The sequence below is a fragment of the Leucopleurus acutus genome (assembly GCF_964270905.1).
Source record: "Leucopleurus acutus genome assembly, chromosome: 20".
NCBI classification, from domain to species: domain Eukaryota; kingdom Metazoa; phylum Chordata; class Mammalia; order Artiodactyla; family Delphinidae; genus Leucopleurus; species Leucopleurus acutus.
Genome location: NC_139162.1, coordinates 6,926,226 through 6,948,431, shown reverse-complemented (window position 1 = coordinate 6,948,431; position 22,206 = coordinate 6,926,226). Strand labels below are relative to the sequence as shown.

Sequence of the window (22,206 nt, the reverse complement as noted above, 5' to 3'; positions counted from 1 at the left end):
TGTGCTCCGAGCACGTCTGGATGACACGCTGACCCACAGGGTGGGTGACACGTGTCAGGGACCCTCCTGTGGCAGGACATCTCCCATCTCCACGGGCAGCCGTCGGGAGTTGTGAGGAGAGGGTGACAGGGCCGGTCCCTTCGAGTGAGAGATACTTGTGCTCTTAGGAAGAGATGGCTGGCATGTCCCCGTTGCCTTCCACCCCAGTGTCTCGGGGCAGAGTGGGCTCCCACCACCCCTGTGGCCTCCTGCCTGCCTGTCTCCCCAGCTCCTGCCCTCTGCTCTCTCTGCAGGACTTCGGCAAGTGCCCGCGACTGAGGCTGTTCACTCAGGAGTACATCCTTGCCTTGAACGAGCTCAACGCGGGGATGGAGGTGGTGAAGAAGTTCATTCAGAGGTGGGTTCCTCAGCCGGGCCCCCTCCCCTTCCTGGCCTGGAAGCCAGCTTTCCTCTGCGCCCAGAACCACTCACTCCATCGATGCCTGGAGAGGAGCTGCTGGCGTTCAGAGGCCCCGAGCGTCTCATCTTCTATGAGCGTCTCCTGCATCCTCCTGACCCCATGTGGTCTGAGGCACTTGCTTGCTGTGTGACATTGAGCCAGTCGCTGTACCTCTCTGATGCTCTTTCCTCTGCTATCCACAGGGGTTGTCGTGCAGTTAAATAAGATGATATATGAGGAAGCCCCTAGCACAGTGCCTGATGCTCAGTAGGAACTCAGGAAATGGTTAACAGTCCTAAATAATAAGAGGATTTCTGTGGATCCCACCTGTGGGTGCTGGGCGTGTAGGGAACGATCTCCTGCTAGCCCAGGAGAGTCATCACTGGGGATTTGAACAGCCACCTCCCAGACTTGGCCTAGAGGAAGCCTGATATTCTGACTCTTACTTTTGGTGTTTGGGGCGGGGAGGGGGTGCTTTTGTTTTGATTCTTTAAATTTTTCTCTGTGCCTCAGTTTCCTCATCTGTAAGATGAGAACTATAGTACTTACTTCATCTAGGTAACATGAGGATTCTGTGAGCTTATACACATAAACACCAAGAACGGTGCCTCAGTGTGATGGGAACGTTAGTGGTCGTCATCACGACTCTTCTCATTTTTTAAGAAAATCGTGATAGCCTGTTGAAGCCGGTTCCAAAAGATAGTCACCTGGAACTCACAAAGCATTTCCAAACCCAAGGAATGTGTCCTTCTGGGCACTTCCCTGGCAGTGCAGTGGTTAAGACTCCACACTTCCACTGCAGGGGTCACGGGTTCCATCCCTAGTCGAGGAACTAAGATCCTGCATGCCGCGCGGCACAGCCAAAGAAAAATAGATAAATTAAAAAAAAAAAAAAGAAGTTGTCCTGCTGGAACCCTGGTGCCCCCAGGGTCCCTTTAAAGCACCCAGTAATGGTTTACGAAATTGTTTCAGGTTAGGCCTCTTAGTCCCAACGGCCACACCGATTTTCCGGGAATGTTACGGGCATTATCCCCAGGCCCCAAGCAGCCCTGGGAGTAGGGATATTAGCCCCATTTTATAGATGAGAAAACTGAGGCACAGACCTAGCTGTGACGAATAACAATGGCTGGCATTTATGGAGGACTCAGCAAATGTGTCCCAGACCTCATGCTAGGCCAGGATCAGGTTGACCATAATAACTTTTCTTTCAAAACAGGCCACTTGGAAAGAAAAATGAGGTGAATGATGGTTACAGAACCGCTGGGCATGAATTACAGACACAGGACGTATGGCCACTGTCCGCTAACTCTTCCCATGAATTAGAAAATTAGATCCTCACGGTGCCCACTGAGGAGGGGGCCGTGGTCCCCATTTTCTAGCTTAGGAAAGAGTGCAGAGTTTAAGAAGCTCGCCAAGGCCACTCAGCTGGGCGTGAACACAGGCTCCCTGGATCTGGAGCCCACGGTCCAGAGCTTGGCCCTCTGCTGCCTGCACATGGCAGAGCCAGGACGCAAATCCCAGTGTTGCCAACCCCCCAGCAGAGGACTTGGGGTGCCCCCCATCCCACCCCCCAGTGTGTGTCTGAAGGGCACCCCGCCTCCCCCTCCTCCTTGCCGTCACCTCACCTAGCCCTCTCCTCTTTTCTAGCATGCACGGCCCCACGGGGCACTGCCCCCACCCCCGGGTCCTGCCCAACCTGGTGGCTGTGTGCCTGGCCGCCATCTACTCCTGCTACGAAGAGTTCATCAACAGGTCAGTCCCCACCGCCTCGGGAGGGCCTGGGTGGGACACGCTTGCCCCAAGGACGGTGACCTGTACACACCTGGCCAGGCGGGGAGGTGGAGTGGCTTCCACTGGACCTGCCTCAAGTGCGTTTGCCAAATCCCCTGTGTTCACTGGTGCCAGGGCCCAGAACCCAGGGATGTGACTGGAAAAGCAAACACTGTGAATCAATACTGGCACTGCAAGGCCGTCGTGTTGACTTGGCTTTAGGAACAAGTGTTTTATTCTGAAGATTTCTCACCAGCGGGCACATGTAACCGGAAGAAGACATGATGGAGCCACTGTCCTGGGTCCCCCAGGGTTTGGGGGCAAGCAGCTTATTAGGGAGGTAACCCCAGGAAGCAGTGGGAGGGAACCTGGGAAGGGAGGACAGCCAGCAGACTCGACGTTCGTAAGCAGGTGACCACTGCAGGCACCTGTGCGTGTCCCAGTGGGACCTCCCGGGAGACTGTGGAATGTTCTCTCAGAGTCCCTCCCCTGAGGGATGATGACACCGGGGTAGTTACTTACCAGCTCCCATTCTTCCTGGATTGAGGTTGGCTCCTGGGATGCAGCGTGACGTGGATGCCATTGGTCATATAGAACTTTCTCTGGTGATCTCTGGGGTCATCAGAGAAGGTATGATGTGCAGGACACAGATGGCATCTTCTGCAGCGGCCCTGTCCAGTTGTTCAGGTGGAGTACTGCACAACTCGGAGAGGACTGAAATGTGTCTAGGCATCGCTAGAGCTGGGAGCATCGCAGGAATGTATTTCAGTCCTTAAAGGAAAGGCAGTGGAGCATCACTGAAAACCTGTGCAAACAGGGCAACATGAAGATGTCACGCTGGTCATTCCCAGGTGCCTGTTCCATGCCCTACAGCATGTTATATTAAAAGCCAAAAACAAAAAGGAGGAGGCAGTAGAGTAAGGCATGGCCTGTACAACCATCCTCGGCATCCCTGTGTACGTGGATGGTCACTTGCCCTTGGCCTCATACACTGCAGCTCTGGAGCTGATCCGCATGCATTTCAAGCCCAGGCCACCCCAGCAAGTAGGAAGAGCATCAGGGGTGTCACAGACTCGCAGGCTCCTTTTCCTCCTGAAGCCTCCGCCTCGTCCACCCTCCCCGGCTCGCTCCGCGGACACCTGAGCTGGGACTTAGGTTTCGGGGCAGGAACAGGAAACAGCGCCTGCCAGCGTTTTCCCTCTGCGACTCCAAGGCTCTGCCTGGCTGCCCTAGAGCAGGGTTTCCCTGACTGGGGAGCAGGAAGCAGAATGGAATCTCTTTCCCAGTTCCCACCCTAGGAGAAGGGCAGAGATGGAAAGAACCAGAATTAGGACCCGTGCACACGGTACACGGCAACAGCCAGCCTCTGTCCTTCTCTCATCCTTTCAACACTTGTTTAGTGAGGGTCCCTGCTGTGCCAGGTGCTGGAGGTACAAAAGTAAACCAGCCGACGGGGCCCCTGCCCTCCCAGAGCAGATGGTGTGGCAGTGGGCGGAGGGGGTGGGAGTGAGAATGCGATCGATTTCATCAGGGCTGTGATGAAAGACGCCAGAGGCGTAATTAACATGGTCCACGGCAAGGAGTCTCAACCCTGGCTGCGTGTCAGAGTCACCTGGGAAGGCTTTACAGAAGCTAAACACACATAAACCCTGGGACCCAGCTCTCATCACTTTGGTATGTTCATCAGAAGGCATGGACAAGAAGGTTTACAGCAGCATTATTTGTAATAGCCCCAAACTAGGATCTGCCTCAACCCCAGTGTCCTACAACAGGAGAACGGGTACGTTGTGGTGTGTTCACACGACGGCACACTGCAGGACAGCAAGAATAAACAAACTAGTGCAACCAGCCAGCAGCGAACTAATCTTACAGACATAATATGGAGGAAAAGAAGCCAGACCCGAAAGATACACAGAGTGTGAATCTCGTCCCTTGAGTTTCAAGAACAGGCAAAAGCAGTCTCTGGTGATAGAGGCCAGAATAGTGGCCGCCTCGGGGCAGGGACTTAGGCGGAAAGGCGTGAGAGGAGCTTCTGGGTCCTTGGAAATGTTTCACATCTTGATCTTGGTCAGTGCTTCTCAGCTGGGGGCAGCTCTGACCCCCAGGGGATATCTGGCAACGTCCGGAGACATTCTGGGCTGCAGGAGGAGGGGTGCTGCCGGCATCCAGCGGTGGGAGTCAGGGGTGCTGCTGAACACGCTGCCACGCACAGAGCAGCCCGGAATCCTCTGAACTGTCTGGCCGCGGATGTCCGAAGTATCGAGAGGAGGAGCCCTGGTCTGGTGGCTGTTATTACACAGGGGAATTTGTGATAGTCACAAAGCTCTGCACCTAAGATTTGTGGACGAGACTGGCCTGATGTTTCCCCCGGGGTGTGCTGGAGCCCAGGCACACTTGGAAGCACATCTCTTCCCAATTCCACAGTCAGGGATGGCATGTTGGTAGCTTGACTTCAATCATGGTGGGAGTATTTACACCAAGAAAATTGGCAAACACTACCAGTCAGGGCTCCTTTCTTTCTGGAGACTTTGTTGTTAAGACATTTACCCTCATCCCACTGGTTATATCTTAAAGAAGAAGAAGAAGAAAACAAGGTGCCTGGGCCCCACCCACTGCAATTCTGATTTAATTGGGATGTCCCTGGCATCGGGTTCTTTCTTTTTTTTTAACACCTTAGGCAAGTGGAGTATGTGGCCAGAGTTGAGAACCCCTGCTCTAGGGGGAAGTGAGGAAGGGATTCTGCAGGGAGGTGATATTTAACTTGACACCTGCTGGCTGTCAGCAAGGCAAGAGGACAAGACGTTCCAGGCAGAGGGAACGGCATGTGCAAAGGCCCGGCAGTGCAGATGGAGCTGCCATTGGTCACACGTCCTACCCATGGTCCTTAAACACCTGCTTAAGAGTCCCCTGGAGCGCTGCTTGAAAATGCAGACTCCTGGACGCAGCGTTTCCGGGCCAGGCCCAGGAATCTGCATTCTTAAACTCCACAAGTGATCTGCTCCACGCTAAAGGCCACCGCAGGGGAGGAAGTGAAGGAAACTGAGTGTGCCCTGAGCAGAGAGAGGGGCAGAGGCAGAAGACGAAGTTGGAGAGGAAGGCCAGGCCATGGAGAGACTTGTGCCACTGAGCTGCTCCCACCTCCACCTCCCGTGCTGAGCTGCTCCTGGGGTCATGTCAGCGGGTCTGCGGCAGGGCCTGAGCCTCTGCTTGTCTCGTAGACTCCCAGTAATGCCGCTGCTGCTGGTTGGGGACCGTGCTTTGAGTGGCGGAGCTGTGCCTGTGTGTCAGTTGTGGAGGTTTTATTCTAAGGGCGTTGTAGTCGCCGATGGGTTTTAAGTAGAGAAGGGACTGGATGAGGTGTCAGTTTCCAGACTCCCCTCTGGCTGCCGCTGCAGAGGCCAAGCACGACCTTGGGGATCCCAGTAGGCGGCGGTTGCTACTAGGTGCCCAGGGTGGAGGCCCGGGGAGGACGAGGCGGGCCTGCTGCCTCCCGCTCAGGCCTGCCCTGATTCCCCGCTCAAGACAGCCCAGCCCCCGCGCAGCCCACAGTAGCTGGGGAACCAAGTTCTGCCCTCACCTCCCCCAGGAAATCACGCTGAGGGATGCAAGACCTTCCCTAGGCTCAGGTCCATCCCACCCCCTCGGTCAGTCCCTGGAAGATAAAACCCCGTGCCGTCTACCGGGCCCATCTGCCGCACTCTCAGTAGGTACATGATGTACTTGCGCACAAGAGAACAGACAACTTGACCCAGGTTAGCATAGCTCGCTGGAAAATCGCCCGATCTAAGCCAAGCAGCCTTGAAAATCCACTCCTAAATCCCAGCAAAGGCAAAGGGGATGGAGCTGAGTACTGGATAGCAAGTTTGCTCTGAGTAACTACACCACATCCTCCACCGGACCACACACAATTTTCCATCAGGCATAGAATTCTCGGACTTTAGCTAAACGGTTTTGTTTTTCCCCAGCAAAGCTCAAAGTGTATTTATCAAACATCCTTGGTGGGCTCAGCTCAGGCCTGGCTCGTGGCACGTGCTGGACAAATTCAGGCCCTCTGAGCACACTGGGTGTGAGTCCTGTGCTTGAGCCAGTCCTTGTGCACAGGGAGCACACACGTCTCTTTGGAAGCACAGGCGCATGCGTGTGGCCCATTTAGGGAAGGAGTGGACGAGCAGCTGTTGGTGATCATATCATCGTGCTCTGAGTCTCTTGGAGCAGTGGGCTCAACCGTGACTGCACACACAGGAAGCCCTAAGCATGACTGGTGTCCAGACTCCACCCTAGAGATTCCGACCTACTGGGACATTAGGATGTTTAGAAGTGCCTCAAGGGACACTGGTGTCCAGCCATGGGTGGAAGGTTCTGGCACAGGGGCAGGAAGGGTGAGAGCGGCGGGTGGAAGAAATCAGGGAGGACTTTGTGGGGGAGGAGGACCTGCATGGGATCATGCAGCATCTTGGACATGCAGTCAGAGACCTGGTTTCAACTCCAAGTCCTCTCCACTTACGAGCCATGTCATCAGGGTAGTCATTTGACCTCTGGTAGCATCTTTCCTCACCTGCAATGTGGAGATGGTAATACCTACCGTTCAGAGATATCTGAAAATGTCTGTGTGGTCTGCGTGATAGCACTTAGCACCGTGCCAGCCCAGGGGCACCAACAAAGGAAGCCCGTTGCTGGAGTTACCTTTGTCCTGATGCACGCCTCCCTGTAATGTTTGGAAGCACCCAGTGAGGAGGCGCTTTACCCAGATTCAAAGCTCTGACAAGTCCTGCTATAAAGAGGCCCAGCATTTCCCAAACACATGTGACCTCAATGATGCCATAGCGCACTTTCCTCAGCTAACACCTGTTAACCCCCTGCACAAGCATTGTTCCTCTAGGCGGGGGAGATGCTGCAAGGGGCGGGGTGGGGGGTTAGCCCAGAGCGGTGGGGTGCTACAGACAGGAGGGACGTGCAGACTCCAGGGGACTAGCATCTGGGGTTTGGGGATCCCTTTGACGGGTGTTCCCAGGTGGAGGGCAGAAGCTGAGCTTTCTCACCCAGCAGGGATGGGGCCGCAGAGGTGGGGCCTGGGCCTTGCCCCGAGGATATTAGGGGGAGGGGGACAGTTAGACCACAGGAAGCAACTAGAAGCAAAATCGCTAGTAGGTCTCATAGGTGTGTCCGGAAGGTGGCCAGAGAAGGCATCTTGGTGGAGGTGAACACCAGGGGCCTTATGGGTCTTGTGTAGAGGTTAACATCACTTACTCGTTCCACAAACGTGTCGACCGCCTGCTATGTGCTGGGACTACAGCACGTGCCTCGATGACAGGCAGCCCGGTTTGGATGCCATCCCCACCTCTCCCTGTCTGGAGGCCTTGAGGGAGCCTGTCTCCTCGCTGGTGGGGAGGGATACAGTAGCACCAGCTCATCGCACCGCTGTGGGGTTCCGGGGACACTTAGCCGCGTGCAGCCTGGCGCTTGGAAGCAGCCTGGTGCTTGGAAGCAGCCACTAGATGGCAGCTCGCGGCTTCTGTGACCCGCCCCCAGGGCCCGCACTCACGCCCCTCTCCACCTCTCCCCCAGCCGCGACAATTCCCCCAGCCTGAAGGAGATCCGGAACGGCTGCCAGCAGCCCTGCGACCGGAAGCCCACCTTACCTCTGCGCCTTCTGCACCCCAGCCCGGACCTGGTGTCTCAGGAAGCCACGCTGTCCGAGGCGCGGCTCAAGTCGGTGGTCGTGGCCTCCAGTGAGATCCACGTGGAGGTGGAGCCCGCCAGCACTGCCAAGCCGGCGCTGACGGCCAGCGTGGGCAACGACAGCGAGCCCAACCTCATCGACTGCCTCATGGTCAGCCCCGCCTGCAGCACCATGAGCATCGAGCTGGGCCCCCAGGCCGACCGCACGCTCGGCTGCTACGTGGAGATCCTCAAGCTGCTGTGAGTGTCCCCCGGCCGGCCTGGTGCCCTCGGGTTGGGGAGGGGGCTTGCCGCCAGCTGGAGGCGTGCAAGGGTGGGCGTGCTGAGTGCGGGTGCCCAGGATGCAGAGGTAGGGTGTGAGGGCACTTGTTTTGGGGTGTGTGCGTGCACGGCTGTGTGTGTACGTGCATGCTCGAGGATCTGGACACGTGTGTAGGGTACGGGCACAGCATGATGTCTACACCTGTGTCCACGAGTTTGAGAATGTGTGAGTGTGTACGCCTGCCAGGATGTGCTTCAGTGCACGGGGCCCGAGTATGTCTGTGCGTGTGTGGACACCTCTGCGTGTTGTGTAGGGTGTGGGCTCGTTCTGAATCTGTAATTGTCCTTGTGTGAGTATAAATGGCTTTGGATGTATGAGGGCATAACAGCATATGGGTGATTGCCCGAGTTTCTGTGTGTTGTGTGTGTCTGTGTGTCTACATATAGGAGTTGGATATGGGAGGGATGTGGATTTCTCTATAGGGGCAGTATGTGTGTTTCGAGTGCCTGTGAGTGTAAGTGCACAAGTGTAGGTGTGTCCGGGTGCTTGTGCTGCTTCTGTGCATGAGTGGCTCTGAGTGCAACACGTGGGTATGAGCATTTGTGCACAAGAGCTGGAGTGTGTGTGTTCTCTGTGTATGTGTGCAGATATGCCCATGAGCCAGCATGTGGGTGTGTTTCTGTGTCACACGATCCATGCACGCTTCGCGTATGTGGTGCGTACTGGCCGTCGGGTTCCAGCAGCTGTCCCCATGCAGCCTCATCCGCCGGGCGGATCAGGCTCCACGCGCCTGGCTGGTGGGAGGAGTTCTAAGCAGGAGCCGGAGACCAGTCTGCTCTGAGTGGTGCTTCTGAGCTGGGTGCTTTGGACTGTGCCTGCCCCTCCCCGAGCCTCAGTTGTGTGACTCTAGAATGGAGGGGGTCTTAGTCTTTGACCCCCAAGGGTCTTTCCAGTTCCACCATTCACACCCCAGACCCGTCTCGGACTATGTGCGCCTGGGGGGGCCTTGCTGTCCACTCCCTTCCGCCCCGCGCTGAGCTCTGCAGTTCTGTGGACCAGCCGGGCCGGGAGAACCCAGCAGACGCCTCCCCCACTTGCTCCCACCAGCTCTGTCCTTCAGAACAGGACTTGGCGCCACTTGCAGGGATGGGCATTGCCCGGCGCAGTGGGTGGTAGCACGTGGGCTTTTCCGAGGGGTTGGGGGCATGGTCGCGTCTGACCGATGCCCGGCGCTTATCTAATGTCAGGGCACCAGGGCCCCTCGATCTGGGGGGGGCCTGCCTCCTGGGGCTCGTCAGTGTTGCCGGGGTCACACTGAGTCCCTGTGTCGTTGTTGCTTGTCTCTGCGGCGTTCGTTCTGCTCTCATGAACGGGGTGCTGCCCGGAGTGTGCTCGTGGTCCGGAGGGTGGAGGCTACCTGCCGGTTGCCTGGTGAGCTGGTGAATGAGAGCTGCCTAGGGGTGCCCCTGTTCACGCTCTAAAAGCGAGGCCTGTGGTGTCTGTGGAGGTGAGCACGTGTGTGCACACACAGGCGTACACGTTATGCAGTGGCTTCTCGCGATTGGAGGTGACTCTGGTTGCAGCATCCCCAAACTCTTCCTCTGCCCTTGCGTTGGCCCCGGAAAGGAGAAGGGGAGGCCTCCCTTGGTTCCGGCAGCCAAGGCCAGCTGAGGGCACGACCGCGATTAGCGATATCCCCACCCAAAGCAGATTCAAAATTCTGCTCAGAGAGCATCTCCGAGAACACGTCTCAGTCTCTTTAAGGCTGGAGGAGTCCCCGCTTTCTCCCAGGGTGGCGGCCAGCCCTCTGAGGGACCAGCCAGCCGCGGCCCACATCTCCTTCTCATCTGGCCGGGCCCGGCTCTCCTCCTGCGGCCCCTGACTCCGGCTGTTTTCCGCAGACACCTGGAACTCCCAGACCTTCTGCCAGTTCGGGCCCTGACTCATACTTCTCATTAAGCACTAAGGATTTGAGTTTCATCATGCAGTTGACACACATTTTTTTTCCTTCTTCATAAACATGCTCATGAATGAGGACTCTGTTCTTCCTGATCTGCTTCCAGACCTCCTGCCTGCCCGCATTGCCCAGCTGCCAGGTCATGGGTGGGGGTCAGGGGGCCCGTCAGAGGCTGCCTGCTGGGCGCTGGGCGGCGTTCCTGACCACTGCTCGGGGTAGCACGTCCCGCCCCACCCGGAGATCTCCACGAAGCAGGGTTTGTACGTCCAGAAGCCTTTTTCACCTTGGGGGAGCGCAGAGCACGATGTGGGCCTGATCACTTCTTTCCCTAGCAGCTTTCCTTCTCTAACCCTGCTGCTTGCTTGACTCACTGGCCCACTGGAGGGCCTCACATGTGTCAAATCCGGAAAACCCCAGCAGCTCAAAGTGCTCCAAAGCATGATACGTTGGAAAAAGCACAGATTCAGAGCCAGACGCCGGGTTCAGGGCCCAGGGGTGTCAGTGTTAGCTTGTGACTTTGCACTGGTTACCCACCCTCTCTGAGTCGAGCTGCCCCCAGCCAGTAGAGGGCATGGCTTCGGGCCCCAGCACAGAGCAGGTATCTTGCAGGCATGGACACTGGGCAGATGGGAGTTACTACACTTTCTGACTACAACTGTGTTTCCTCTATTTTAAGGTACCATTGGGAGTAAGACACATCATCGATTTAATAACAGCACTTTGAGAGGGGGAAAAAAAAAGAAAAAAACCCACGAATGTGGCATTCAGTGCAGACTCAGTTTGCAGGAAGCGTGCGTCTGAGAATTGAGGAAATGCGGCCATAGGACTTAGTCTGCTGTGTAACTGCAGGCAGTGTTCTTGGCTTCTCTGGGCCTCAGTTTTCTCATCTCTAAAATGGGTGTCTTCCTCAGAGGGGCTATTGGGAGAATTTAGGACTTGGTGAGAGCGGACTGCTGTTTCCAGTAGGACGGCTCCCCAGATGAGAGTAGTGTGTAAAGAATGGAAGGACAGAGGCTCTAATGTGGAATTGAGGGGTCCTATCAGTGCATTGTGGGGGCCAAAGAAGCCATGCTTAGAGCCTGGGCCCAGCCTGGCAGACCGCGTCCACAGGAACAGGCGGGCACCACTCCATCCTGAGAGAGTGGACAGGGGCCCTGATTAGTTGTGTTCCCATCAGAGGGCCCTCAAATAGTTAGAATTTAACACCATTGGAAAGTAACGTAAACTGCAAAACGTTCCCTGGAGACTCAGAAAAGGAAAACTATTCCCAGCACAGGTCAAGGCTGACTCTGAGATCATCACCCTGTGAGGCCCAAGCTGGGTGGTTCGATGGAAAGAATGTGGACTTTGGGAGCTGGACAGAGCACGTTTGGCCTATAGTTGTTGGGATTCCAGCTCTTAACCTCCTGGGCACGTGTGTGTGGTTCACACTTTTGTTTACCCACTTACGTATGCATTCTTTCACCAAACACTTACAGCACACCCAGGTGGGCCAGGTTCTGTGCTAAATGCTGGGGACCCAATGCCCCCTGCTCTCATTCCCTCTGAATCTGAGTAGCACCAAGTTCTGAAAGCAGCGACATTGCCTGCCCGGTGGGATGGAGCGTGGGAATCTCCTGGCGCACGTGTGGCCACAGGCAAAGGGATGCCCTTCCGTCCAGGAAGAGAAAAGAGCCGCCATCGTGAGGGAGAGATGGGAGATGGGCACATCCACTGTTTTCTGATCAGCTCGAATCTGGCTACTTGTTACTTTTGCAAACACATGGATTTTAAAAGAGGCCTCGTTGGGCTGGAGGTCAGCTGGAAGACGCCTCACCCCTCGGGGCCTTCAGGGAAAATGCAGATGGACTTGGGGTTGTCCTCGTGACCGGGAAGCACGATAGTGAACTAGAATGTAGAAGGCAGGCGCCGGGGACATCGCCCAGGACCTCCCTGCTCCGTGAAGGACTGGCACAGCCAGATAGCGCAGCTCTGCTGAGCGGAAACGCCCAGAGTTCAGTGCAGGGAAGGGGGACTGTCTGGGGGCTTGGAGACCCTGGCGGACAAGGAGTGGCTGGAATAGCCTCCAACAGGCGGAGAGATGGAGAAGGAGGTTGCAGGCGACCGCGCGGCCAGGATGAAGCCCGTGGGTGTGGTTGGGGAGTCTGATGAGGCTCTGGGGTGGGGTGGGCTGGAGCCCAGTCAGCATCTCTGCCCTCACGCGGGTCCTCAGGCCCCAGACACCACCGCTGCCAGCCGTTCCTCCAGGTCAGCTCACCGTCTGCCAGCCGCTGTCTTCCCAGTGGGACTCGGGGGCGGGAGCTGGGTGCCCGGGGGCGGGGGTGGAAGGACCACCTCACCTCCTTGGTTGAATGTCAGCCAGACTGGGGTCCAATCTTCCCCCCCACCATTCAACTGATCGTATGATTTCGGACAATGAGTCCGCCTCTCCGGGCCTCGGCTTCCCAGTTGTGAAATAAGGATAGCGACGCCTGTCAGTGCGTCCTGGCTCTCAGGGCTGCCTCGAGAATTCAGTGAATTCGTGTGTGCCACGCGTTCGCCACACCACCTGGCACCCTGCAGGCTTGCGGCAAGGACAGGTACCCCCATCCCCACGGTCAGCATCTCCGTGCTCAGGCTTCCGGTGAGGGTTTTAGATGAGGTCTGCAGAGCAGCAGAAATACACGTGTGTGTGTGTGTGTGTGTGTGTGTATAGTGTATGTATGCGTATAGATGGACTGATCAGTTTGGAAAATTTCAGATGCAGATTCCTGGGGCTTGTGGCCACTCTGTAGAACCCAGACGCTCCCTAGAGCATTTGAGGCCAGTGGATCTGCCTACAGCCCTGGAAGGTCCCTGGTGGGATGACGAGGCAGAGAAGGGGGATTTGCCCAGGTCCCCAGCTTCAGAGATAAAGACCACTCATTTCTCACCTTGGATTTTAATCCCTGGGCCAGCTAGTTGCCTTTTGAGGGAGCAGATACTTGTGCGTGTGATGGCAGGAGCAAAGCAGAACGAGCTGTGTCCCTGACACACCCTCCTGGCGCCCTGGGCTGCATTAGGTGCCTCGCTTATGGTCTTCTAGAAAGGCCATGGATCTCCCCTTGGTCTCCCAGGCCTCGCTGTGCCCTAGCTCACCCCCAGGGGCCCCTTTGAGGACCCCACCAGTGCCCCACCCCAGGGAGCCACACACGGCATCCTCCAGGCTGTGGCCGTGACAGAGCCAGGGTTCAGGTTGGGCGCTGCGAGCACACAGCCGTCAGGGCCAGGCCTGCCCGTCCCAGACCCGTGTGCTGGGGGCTTTGGCTTCTCAGAGGCTTGCTTGGCCCCCCGTGCCCTCAGGCTGGTGTGTTCTCCCCATGCCATGCAGAAGATTCTGTGAAATCGGGGAAAGGGTCTGCTTGGAGGAAGCACCTTGTCCACGGGACAGCTCCGAGCTCTGGTCTAACAGCACCTGTCAAGCTGGGTTACAATTCTACCAAGTGTGCATTGTCTCTGCCGGGCCAAGGCGGCCGCCCCAAATCCTCGGAACCACTCTGCCCTCATTTCCCACGTCCACCCCTCACCGGCCCAGCTTGTCTCTGGTGTTACCTACGCGCACCACCACCACCCCCCACCGCCGCCCCCGCTCCCCTCCCAAGCAAGAGAAAGGAAGTCCTCAGCCATGTAGGCTCTAAACCGCTCATGGAGAGCAGCCCGAGGCCAGAGGATTTCTTGCTCACAGAGCCTCGTTCAAGTCCAGCTTCTCCCCTCATGAGCTCTGTGATCTTCAGCAGGTGTCCTGACCTCTCTGGGCCTCCATTTCTCATCTGTAAATGGGGGTTATAGGATTAAATGTGTGCTGCTTGACACCTGAGGCCCATCAGAGGCCCTCAGGTTGCTTAAGGCACCTGGTTCACTCTCCCCTTCCTCCCTGAGCCCAGGGAGGCCTGGCTCTCCTGTCCTTCCTGCAGGTGGGCTCAGGCCTCTCACAGCCCGGCCTGCAGCTCTCCCTTCCACCCCAGGTCAGCCTGGCCTGCCAGCCCTGAGGCCAGCACTGCTCTCAGGATGCTCCTGACAGGCGCTCTGCTGGCCACAGGGATCCCACGCCCATCCCTTGGGCCTGGCCAGGCCCCGGGCTCCTAGCTTCCCAGTCTCTGCCCAACACACCCACCATGTACGCTAAAATGGTCAGACCGGACATTTGGAGTAAGTCCAGGGGCCAGCTGCAAACTTGGAGCTGGGCAGGGCCCAGGCCAGGAAGGAAGTCCGTCTGCCTCTGCCTCTTCCTTCACCCCTGCGTCCTCCCCCTGGTCCTGCGTGAGCTGCCATGACAGAGCCTTCAGGAGGCCGAGCTCCAGGCTGGGGGAGACACTTTGACCTAGACCCCTGCCCCAACCTCCCACTGAGCTTAGCACCTGGACCCGGTGACACAACGCTGTTCATTGATCACCTCCCCTTCCTCCGGAGTGAGCCATGGTCCGGGCTGTGTCTGTCCGGGAGCCCAGCAGGTACCTACACACCAGGCGCGGCCACAGCTCCTCTGACACCCACTCTGATCATGGGTGATTTAAACACTCCGTAGAGATTCCTGTATTTAATGGCATTTCTACATTGAACATACTTTTTTAAAGCAAAAGAAAAACGAGTACGTGCCCCTTTTGAGAAAGGGAACAGGGCCTGCCTCTGCAGGTGGAAACAGGGGCCACGAGATGTGTTGTTCAGTGGGCAGGAGCACAGACACGGGAGCCAGGCTCCTGGGGTCAAACCCCAGCTCTTACCGACTGTGTGGCCTTGGGCCAGTGCCTGTCTGCACCGAGACTCAGTTTCCTTGGCTGTAGAATGGGGATGGCGGGTGCATCCAGCTCACCAGGTCTCTGGGAGGAACACAGGGGCTGATCCATGTGTGTGCCTGGAAGGCCCCCTGGCTCGAGACAGGTGCTGTCTACAGTGTTTGCTCCTATTACTTCTAGATTTTTCTGGAAACCATAAGTCAGTCAGTGACGGGTGGGAGGGAAAGAGGGAAGGGGTTTAGAGGGAAGACAAGCCAGCTGTAAAAATCAATGACCGCAGGTATGAGGTCGAAAGGGGTCTGTCTCCACATCCTGATCTGGGCTCCCTGTGCCCCTCCACCCATGGGCAGCATAAAGCACACACCCAGCCTCGGGCACTGGAGTCTGAGGACCTGGCTGTGAATCCTTGCTCTGAGCGTCCTAGCTGCTTGAACTCAGGAGGCACGAGGGGCCTCGCTTTCTCACCTGTAGGGCAGGTGCGATACTCTTGTCCTCAAGTGCCTGTTCTGAGGACTAAGTGAGCCGGGCTGTGCCCACTGCCTGGCCTGGTCCGTGCTTAGTAACCCTCAGCTGGCAACACTGTCAGAACTTATCTCAGGCCACAGGCTTTTCTGGGAATTCTTTTCGGTGTGTCCGGCGGCTTTCCTCGGAACACTCCAGGGTGTGAGCTGGATTCTGAAGGCTGCCACTTTATCATCACTTTATTTGGAGGAAGGAGGGGTGGGAACAGTTCCTACACCGGGGTTATCTAAACTGTGCATTGTTGGTGAGGGCGAATTATTTGTTCTGGGGGGTGAGAAGATCTTCCTCTTTTTTGGAATGAAGTAGAGACAGACAGACAGCATACAGATATAGTGTACTTAGCAATTAAGCAAAATGTTGAAAAAGCTCCTTGGGGCGGCGGGGGGCAGAGGGGTCCAACTGAATGAAAAGAAGGTTGAAAAACAGCGAATTCTGGGACTTCCCTGGTGGTCCCGTGGTGAGGACTCCACGTTTCCACCGCAGGGGGCACAGGTTCGATCCCTGACTGGGGAACTAAGATTGCACAAGCCGCACGGCAGTGCCAACAAAACAAAACAAAACAAAACAAAAAACAGCGAATTCTATACATCAGGGAGCCCCGGGCCCACAGGACCACAAATTAGGTCTGGGGTCCGGGGCCGTCCTCTGCTTAGGCCAGGTTCCAGCACAGACCAAGGGGCTTAAACAACAGAAATGTATTTTCTCGCAGTTCTGGAGGCTGGAACTGTGGAATCCGGGTGTGGGTAGTGTTGGTTGTGTCTGAGGCCCTCTCTGCTCGGCTCACAGGTGGTCATCCCTGTGTGTGTGTCTGTGTCCTGATCTCCACTTACGAGGACACCAGTCAGGTTGGATTAGGACCCACCCTAATGACCTCGTTTTACCTCAGTCACCTCTTCCTGGGCTCAGGTCCTGGGGTTAGGACTTCAGCGTACGAATCTGAGGGGGATACGTTTCAGCCCATGACAGCCCTCCGGGCTCTGGAAGATAGAAGGAACGAGGGTCTGGGAACCTGGGTGTGGTGGCGAGGAGGAGGAATCCGGGGAGCTGGGTGACTAGCCCTTCGGCGGCCACGGGGGAAGTCTCCGGAGAGGCTTATCGGGCCTCGCGGCCACGCTGCAGACACCAGCTGCTTGTCCCTCGGGGCCCCTGGGAGCCGAGGTCGCCAGACTCTCGCCCCATCTTTGACCCTGTGTGATAACACACCATTAACCGCCCCTCGTCTAGACCAGCCCTGACCGTCGGCCCCTCTTGTTCCAGGTCTGACTATGATGACTGGAGACCGTCTCTGGCCAGCTTGCTTCAGCCCATTCCATTCCCCAAAGAGTAAGTCCCACACACGTCCCCAGCACCCTCCGGCCCTGAAAGGACAACCTCCGTCGGCCACCCCGGCCTTAGCAGGGGGACCGATCAGGTCACGGGACGCACCGGGGGACACCACAGACGACAGCGGGAGATGGAGATGGAGGTGTTGGTCCTCAGCTGTGGGACCCCGAGGAGGCTCACTCCCACCCCCGAAAATGGGGAAATCACGTGCTTGCACGGCTAGATGGCTTCACTGAGCTAAGAGTACAAAGTCCTCCGCACCAGCCCCCATGCGGTCACGTCAGCGGTGTTTATTGTGCGTCAGATGGGCGTAGGAAAACCTGCCTCTCCCGTCTCCCGAGGGCCAGAGTAAAACTCCAGACATAACGCGTGTGGAATGGCTTTGTGTGCTGCGCGGCCATATGCTGAAAGCTCCCTTAGTACCCCCATTACAGGATTAGCTCACGCCCCACAGTGAGCTGGGCCAGGAACGGACCCTTCCGTCTCTCCGGCCCTTATCCCAGTATTGAATTTATCACGGGAAAATAGGGAGAAAACTCTCTGGTGGATAATGGCCTGAGGAGAAGGCTTTGTCTAAATCACCAGGCCCTGAAAGCCTGCAGGCCTGTTTTGATAGCTGTGAAGAAGCCGGGCCCCAGGAGGCAGCCCCGGGGGCCCTCTCTGGAGGAGCTCTGTGTTTATGAAATGCGGCTCTCCGAGGGGCCATTACACTCAGTAATTACGCCATTTGCCGGCCCGGCTGGTCCCTGGAGCCCCCAGGATGTGAGACTGGAGAAATCTGACTCCTGAGAGCAGTGGTGTCATCGGCTGCAGTCGCTGTTCCCACAGCTGCGGGGATACACCTGACGGTGGGCCCATGAGGCGACTGGCCCTGAGAAGGGTCCCCGGTTGCCACTCGGATGAGTGGTGGTAATTAGCGCAGCCGCACCTTAGTGGTGGAACAGTTCACAAGCACACCTGGGTCCCTGGTGCCCACGTGCAGACGTGCTCACGTGCACCCCCCGGAGCGCCGCTTCTGCTTCCTCTGAAGCCTGGTGCTCGTGACTAGGTGCTACCATCATCCCCATTTTACATTAGAATTACCCTCCTTTTAGAGTAAGCAGGGGCCCGGGGAGCTCAGCCTGTTCCCGTTCCTCTGCTCCATGTCATGTCGAGTGGGGACACGATGTCGGTGTTTCATGCTCAACTTCCCCTTCATTCTTGGAATCCGGCAGAAAGCCTGCCGCCCCCAGAGGAAGGACCCTGGGTCACTGTGCTGTTGCGAACGCCCTGCTCACTGCGGTTTTCCCTTTGTTTCTGTTGCAGAGCTCTCGCACACGAGAAGTTCACCAAGTGAGTATTTGGGCAACGCCCTTGTTACCTTCTTCCCGGACGAGTGTCCTCTGTCCTGCGGGCGTCCCCCAGCAGCCAGCCCTCCTTCCGGCCCGTCCTCGTCACGTGCCTTCTGGGAGGCAAGGATGGCTCCTCCCAGAAGTTCTCCCGGAGACGCGTGTCCAGGCCCGTCCAGGCGTCTCCTGATCCCGCCAGCTCAGCCGGTGCCCCGCCCCCCCCCCAGCTCTGTCCTCAGCCCCCCATCCTGGCCCACCCCAGCCAGGACCCTGGGCATGACTCTGCCCCTACCCCGTCTCTTTCAGGGAACTGAAGTACGTGATTCAGAGGTTCGCCGAAGACCCACGACAAGAGGTGAGGCCTCCCTCTCCCCCGCAGGCACAAGGTCCAGGCTGCAGCAGGGCGCATGTGGCTCTGTCAGGGCCCCCTTGTCCCCCGCGGGCATCCTTAACAGTTTACAAAGGCTCCTTTGCCTTGTGCGTAAACACAGCCCCCAACCCAAGTGTCCAAGCCTGGCCCGTGATGTCAGTGTTTCACTGTAAACTGAGGCTCCCCAGAGGTGTTTCCCACCGGCTGTTTCTCCTTAGGGCACGGGCCATGATTTAGGGTCACGCTGGCACCCGGGCTCCTAACCAGCTCTGAGATAGGCTCATCCTCTCTGGTCCTGCCGTTCTGAGTATCAGCGGGCCAGGGAAGATGTCTGAGCTGGGATCTGAGCCAGGTTTTATTTCCCGGGCATGGTGGCCTAGGGCCTCCCCGAGGGGCCACTCTGCCCCTCCAACAGCTGGGCTTCAGGGAGAGGGCAGCAGCCTTCCCTCCCAGAGCCCCTGTGTGTGAACAAGGACTCAGAGTGGGCCGGGAACCCGGGAACCCACCCCAGCCGTTCTCCCATTGCATCGCTGCAATGACAGCAACAGCCTTCGCTGGGTGCTCACGCTGTGTCAGGCACATGCGTTTTCTCATTTAATCCTCACAACAACCCTGTGACTAGGTGCTACCATCATCCCCATTTTACATTGGAATTACCCTCCTTTTAGAGTTGAGAAAACGGGGGTTACATGCCCGAGATCACACAGCTGGTACACGGGCCGAGGCCCTACCCTCACCCAGGGGTAGTTAGGCTCCAGGAGGGGCGAGCCATGCAGCGTGCGCAGCGGGCCGGGCGGGGGCTGCCCTGAGGTGCTCAGGCCCCTTCTCTGTGCACACGGAGTCTGGGGCACGAGGGGTCTGGTTCCCAGGCGGGGACAGAGGTGGACACGATGCACCCCTGGCGGAGCCGGAGGATGAGGGAGGGAGTTCTTCTCGGTGGAGCCAGAGTATATTCTAGAGGCCACACTATAAAGCCTATATAGTTCGAGAAGGATCTAGAAGGGTCTAGTTCGAAAACACCATGATTCTACACCTGCCTCCAAAAGCGATCCTCAGGCAGAAGCCATAGACAGGGAGCCTTTAAACGTCTGGGTACCAGCGATGGTCTCCGTTCTTCTTAACCCTGAGCCATCCCTCGCCGTGCGTGAAGCCAGAGTCTCAGAATTCCCCTGGAAAGTGAGGCTTCATTTCAGACACCAACTTTGAAGTTGATGAATAAAAGTGGTACCAGCTGCATCCCAGAGCGGAGCGGCAGTGCCGAGTGCCAGGAGGGAAACTTCCCAGCCCGGGTAACACCCGGGAGGCTGCTGAGGACACGGCCCCCCAGCAGGCCCCTCTTGCCAGCCGTGCCTCCCGCTTCCGCCCGCCTCCTGCTCTGATTTCCTCTCCTGCTTCTCTTCCCCTCACTCCTCTGCCTTCCCACCTTCTCCCTCCCAGATGGAGCCACAGTTGTTTTCTTATAGATTCTCTGCTGTATCTGTTGAACAGAGTTTCATACTCTTGCTTCCTTGTTTCTCTGAAGTATAGCTAAGTTAGCGTCCAATAGTCTTCCAACTCAGAGGGGAAAGTCAGAGCCCTGCCGCCCCTGCTTTCTGTTTACTTGTGTGTGGGTTGTGATCAACTGAATATCTGTGAGTAAGTGACTCTTGGCAGGAGCTCGTCCTTCACTCTCTCCCTGCAATTACAGCGGGGCCGGGGTGGATGTGGAATTCCTCCCACATGTGTACACGTGTTTGCACACACGCACACATGCCACCCAGACACAGACGCGTGGAGCCCTGGGGAGGAAGCTGAGAGCCACAGAGAGAGCTGTGCTTCGGGCAGCACTGAAATTGCCCCCGACTCTGGACAGAGACCCTTTCTCCTAAGGAGAGAATGTCAGGGTCCCAGAGAGAGAGAGAGAGAGACGTCGGCGGGACAGAGGCAAAGCCTGGGGACAGCACCCATGAGGGTGAAGTAGGGAAGCAGGCAGACCCCCAGAGGTGGAGGGGCAAACACCCCAAAAGTGAGGGAGTGGGGCAGAGGTTCAGAGACAAAGGAGAGCAGAGAGAGAGAGGAATTGGAGACACAGAGAGGGGGACAGACACCCAGACAGAGAAAAGAGAAAAAAATGCCCCCATCCAAGGTGCAGGAGAGAGCAGCACAGAGGTCCTTTTGCGCCTCTCTACCCCAGCTTGGCCACAGACTTGCTTTATTCAGGGCAGCTAAACAAGCCAGGGCCCGGCCCTCCATCCTGAGGAGCTGGAGTGCCCCTGTTTATGGATATCAGCGTTTTTCCCAAAAGGCCTTCCGTGGAATTTAGTAGAAGGCTGGGCGGGTCTGGACTAAACTAAGTTAAACCAGTTCCTTAACCGTGGGACTTGTCTGGGCGTTTGCCATTGGCGTGTGTGGATCGTGGGCCACCGTCGTCATGGGTCTGCAGGGGCTGACCAAGCGCTCTCCCCCTGCGGCAGGTCCACTCGTGCCTGCTGAGCGTGCGAGCCGGCAAGGACGGCTGGTTTCAGCTCTACAGCCCCGGAGGGGTGGCCTGCGACGACGACGGGGAGCTGTTCGCCAGTATGGTACGTGAGGGGCAGGGGTGAGAGTGGCCGGAGCCACGGGCGGGCACATTGGCTTCCCCTCCCCTGACCAGTGAGAGAGCCGCCCCGCGCCCGCTGGGGACAACCCTGGAATTTCCAGGCTGAAAGGATGCCGGTGATGAAGATGGTGATGGTGACGCTGGCCACAGGTGTCACTTCCTCATCTCTTACCTGAGCAGGCCCCGAGCCAGAGGCTCCCCCAGCAGCGTGAGGAGGGACACTTCCTATTACCCCATCTTCCAGACGTTACAGGTGTTAACTGCCCAAGCTCATCGGGTTCACTGCAGCGCGTTGCTTTGTTCAAGGGACTGAGCGCGTAATGGGCACAGGTATCCTAGAAGGCGCTGCAGATCTATCCGCCAGCTCGTCTGATCCTTGTCCCGTATCGCCAAGGTCAGGATGACCGGCCCACCTTGGAGATGAGGCATCTGAGATCCCCTGACCAATAACCGCATCCTTGGTGACTCCTGATACTTGCCTTGTGCACTGTGACCGACACCTCACACGCACGATCTTTCTTCATCTTCACGGCAGCCCCATCCCTTAACTACCTCTGTGTGGAAACGGGCACAGAGAGGTGCAGTGGCTTGCCCGAGGTCACACAGGCCTCCGGCCTCCAAGTTCCTCCCTCGGCCAGGCCCACGCTGTCCAGAGCCGGCCCTTCTTCCAGTAGCAAAGAGTGTCCATCTTGTGAAAGGAGGCACAGATGCCCCTTCCCCAGGGCAGATGCTCCTCTAGGTGGCCGGCAACCTCACCTAGCCCGCTTGCTGACGAAACCAGCTCCGTTCCACAGTCACTCATGTTCCAGAGCTTGAGGAAGGCGCACGCCTAGGCCAGCCGTGGCTAAGGTTGCAGCCCTGCTACACGCTAGCCTGATGACCTCGGATCAGTAACTTGCCTCTCGGGGCTTCGGTTTCCTCGTCTGTGAAACGGGGAGCGTAGTCCTGGCGTCTCGGGGTTACCATGGTGATTGCCTGCGATAATATATGCGAGGCACCGGGCCAGGGCCTAGCGCACAGTGAGTGCGCAGAAGTGACGGGTGTGGTTATTCTCATCCCTACTGGGCAGCCGGTTCAGTGGGGTGAGCAGCTCATAGCGCTCTCCGCAGTGAACCTGGCAGTGTGTGCGCAGTGACGACAGACCCCAGCACTGCCTCTGGATCCTCTCTGGAAAGGGGCTTATTTTTAGGTTCCTTTCCTTACGCACTGGCTCTCCACTCCTCGCCT

The 22,206-nt window shown here is 57.3% G+C and overlaps 1 protein-coding gene across 2 annotated transcripts in view; it reads left to right on the top strand.

Moving 5' to 3' along the window:
• Positions 1 to 22,206, top strand: part of CMIP (c-Maf inducing protein) — a 237,515-nt gene that overhangs the window by 204,331 nt on the left and 10,978 nt on the right. For both annotated transcript variants that reach the window (XM_082862876.1, XM_082862875.1), the window contains exons 8-14: positions 294 to 397; positions 2,087 to 2,191; positions 7,775 to 8,128; positions 16,638 to 16,703; positions 18,009 to 18,035; positions 18,338 to 18,386; positions 20,855 to 20,962. In XM_082862876.1, coding sequence (XP_082719002.1) covers positions 294 to 397; positions 2,087 to 2,191; positions 7,775 to 8,128; positions 16,638 to 16,703; positions 18,009 to 18,035; positions 18,338 to 18,386; positions 20,855 to 20,962 — 813 coding nt within the window. The remainder of the gene's footprint in view (positions 1 to 293; positions 398 to 2,086; positions 2,192 to 7,774; positions 8,129 to 16,637; positions 16,704 to 18,008; positions 18,036 to 18,337; positions 18,387 to 20,854; positions 20,963 to 22,206) is intronic.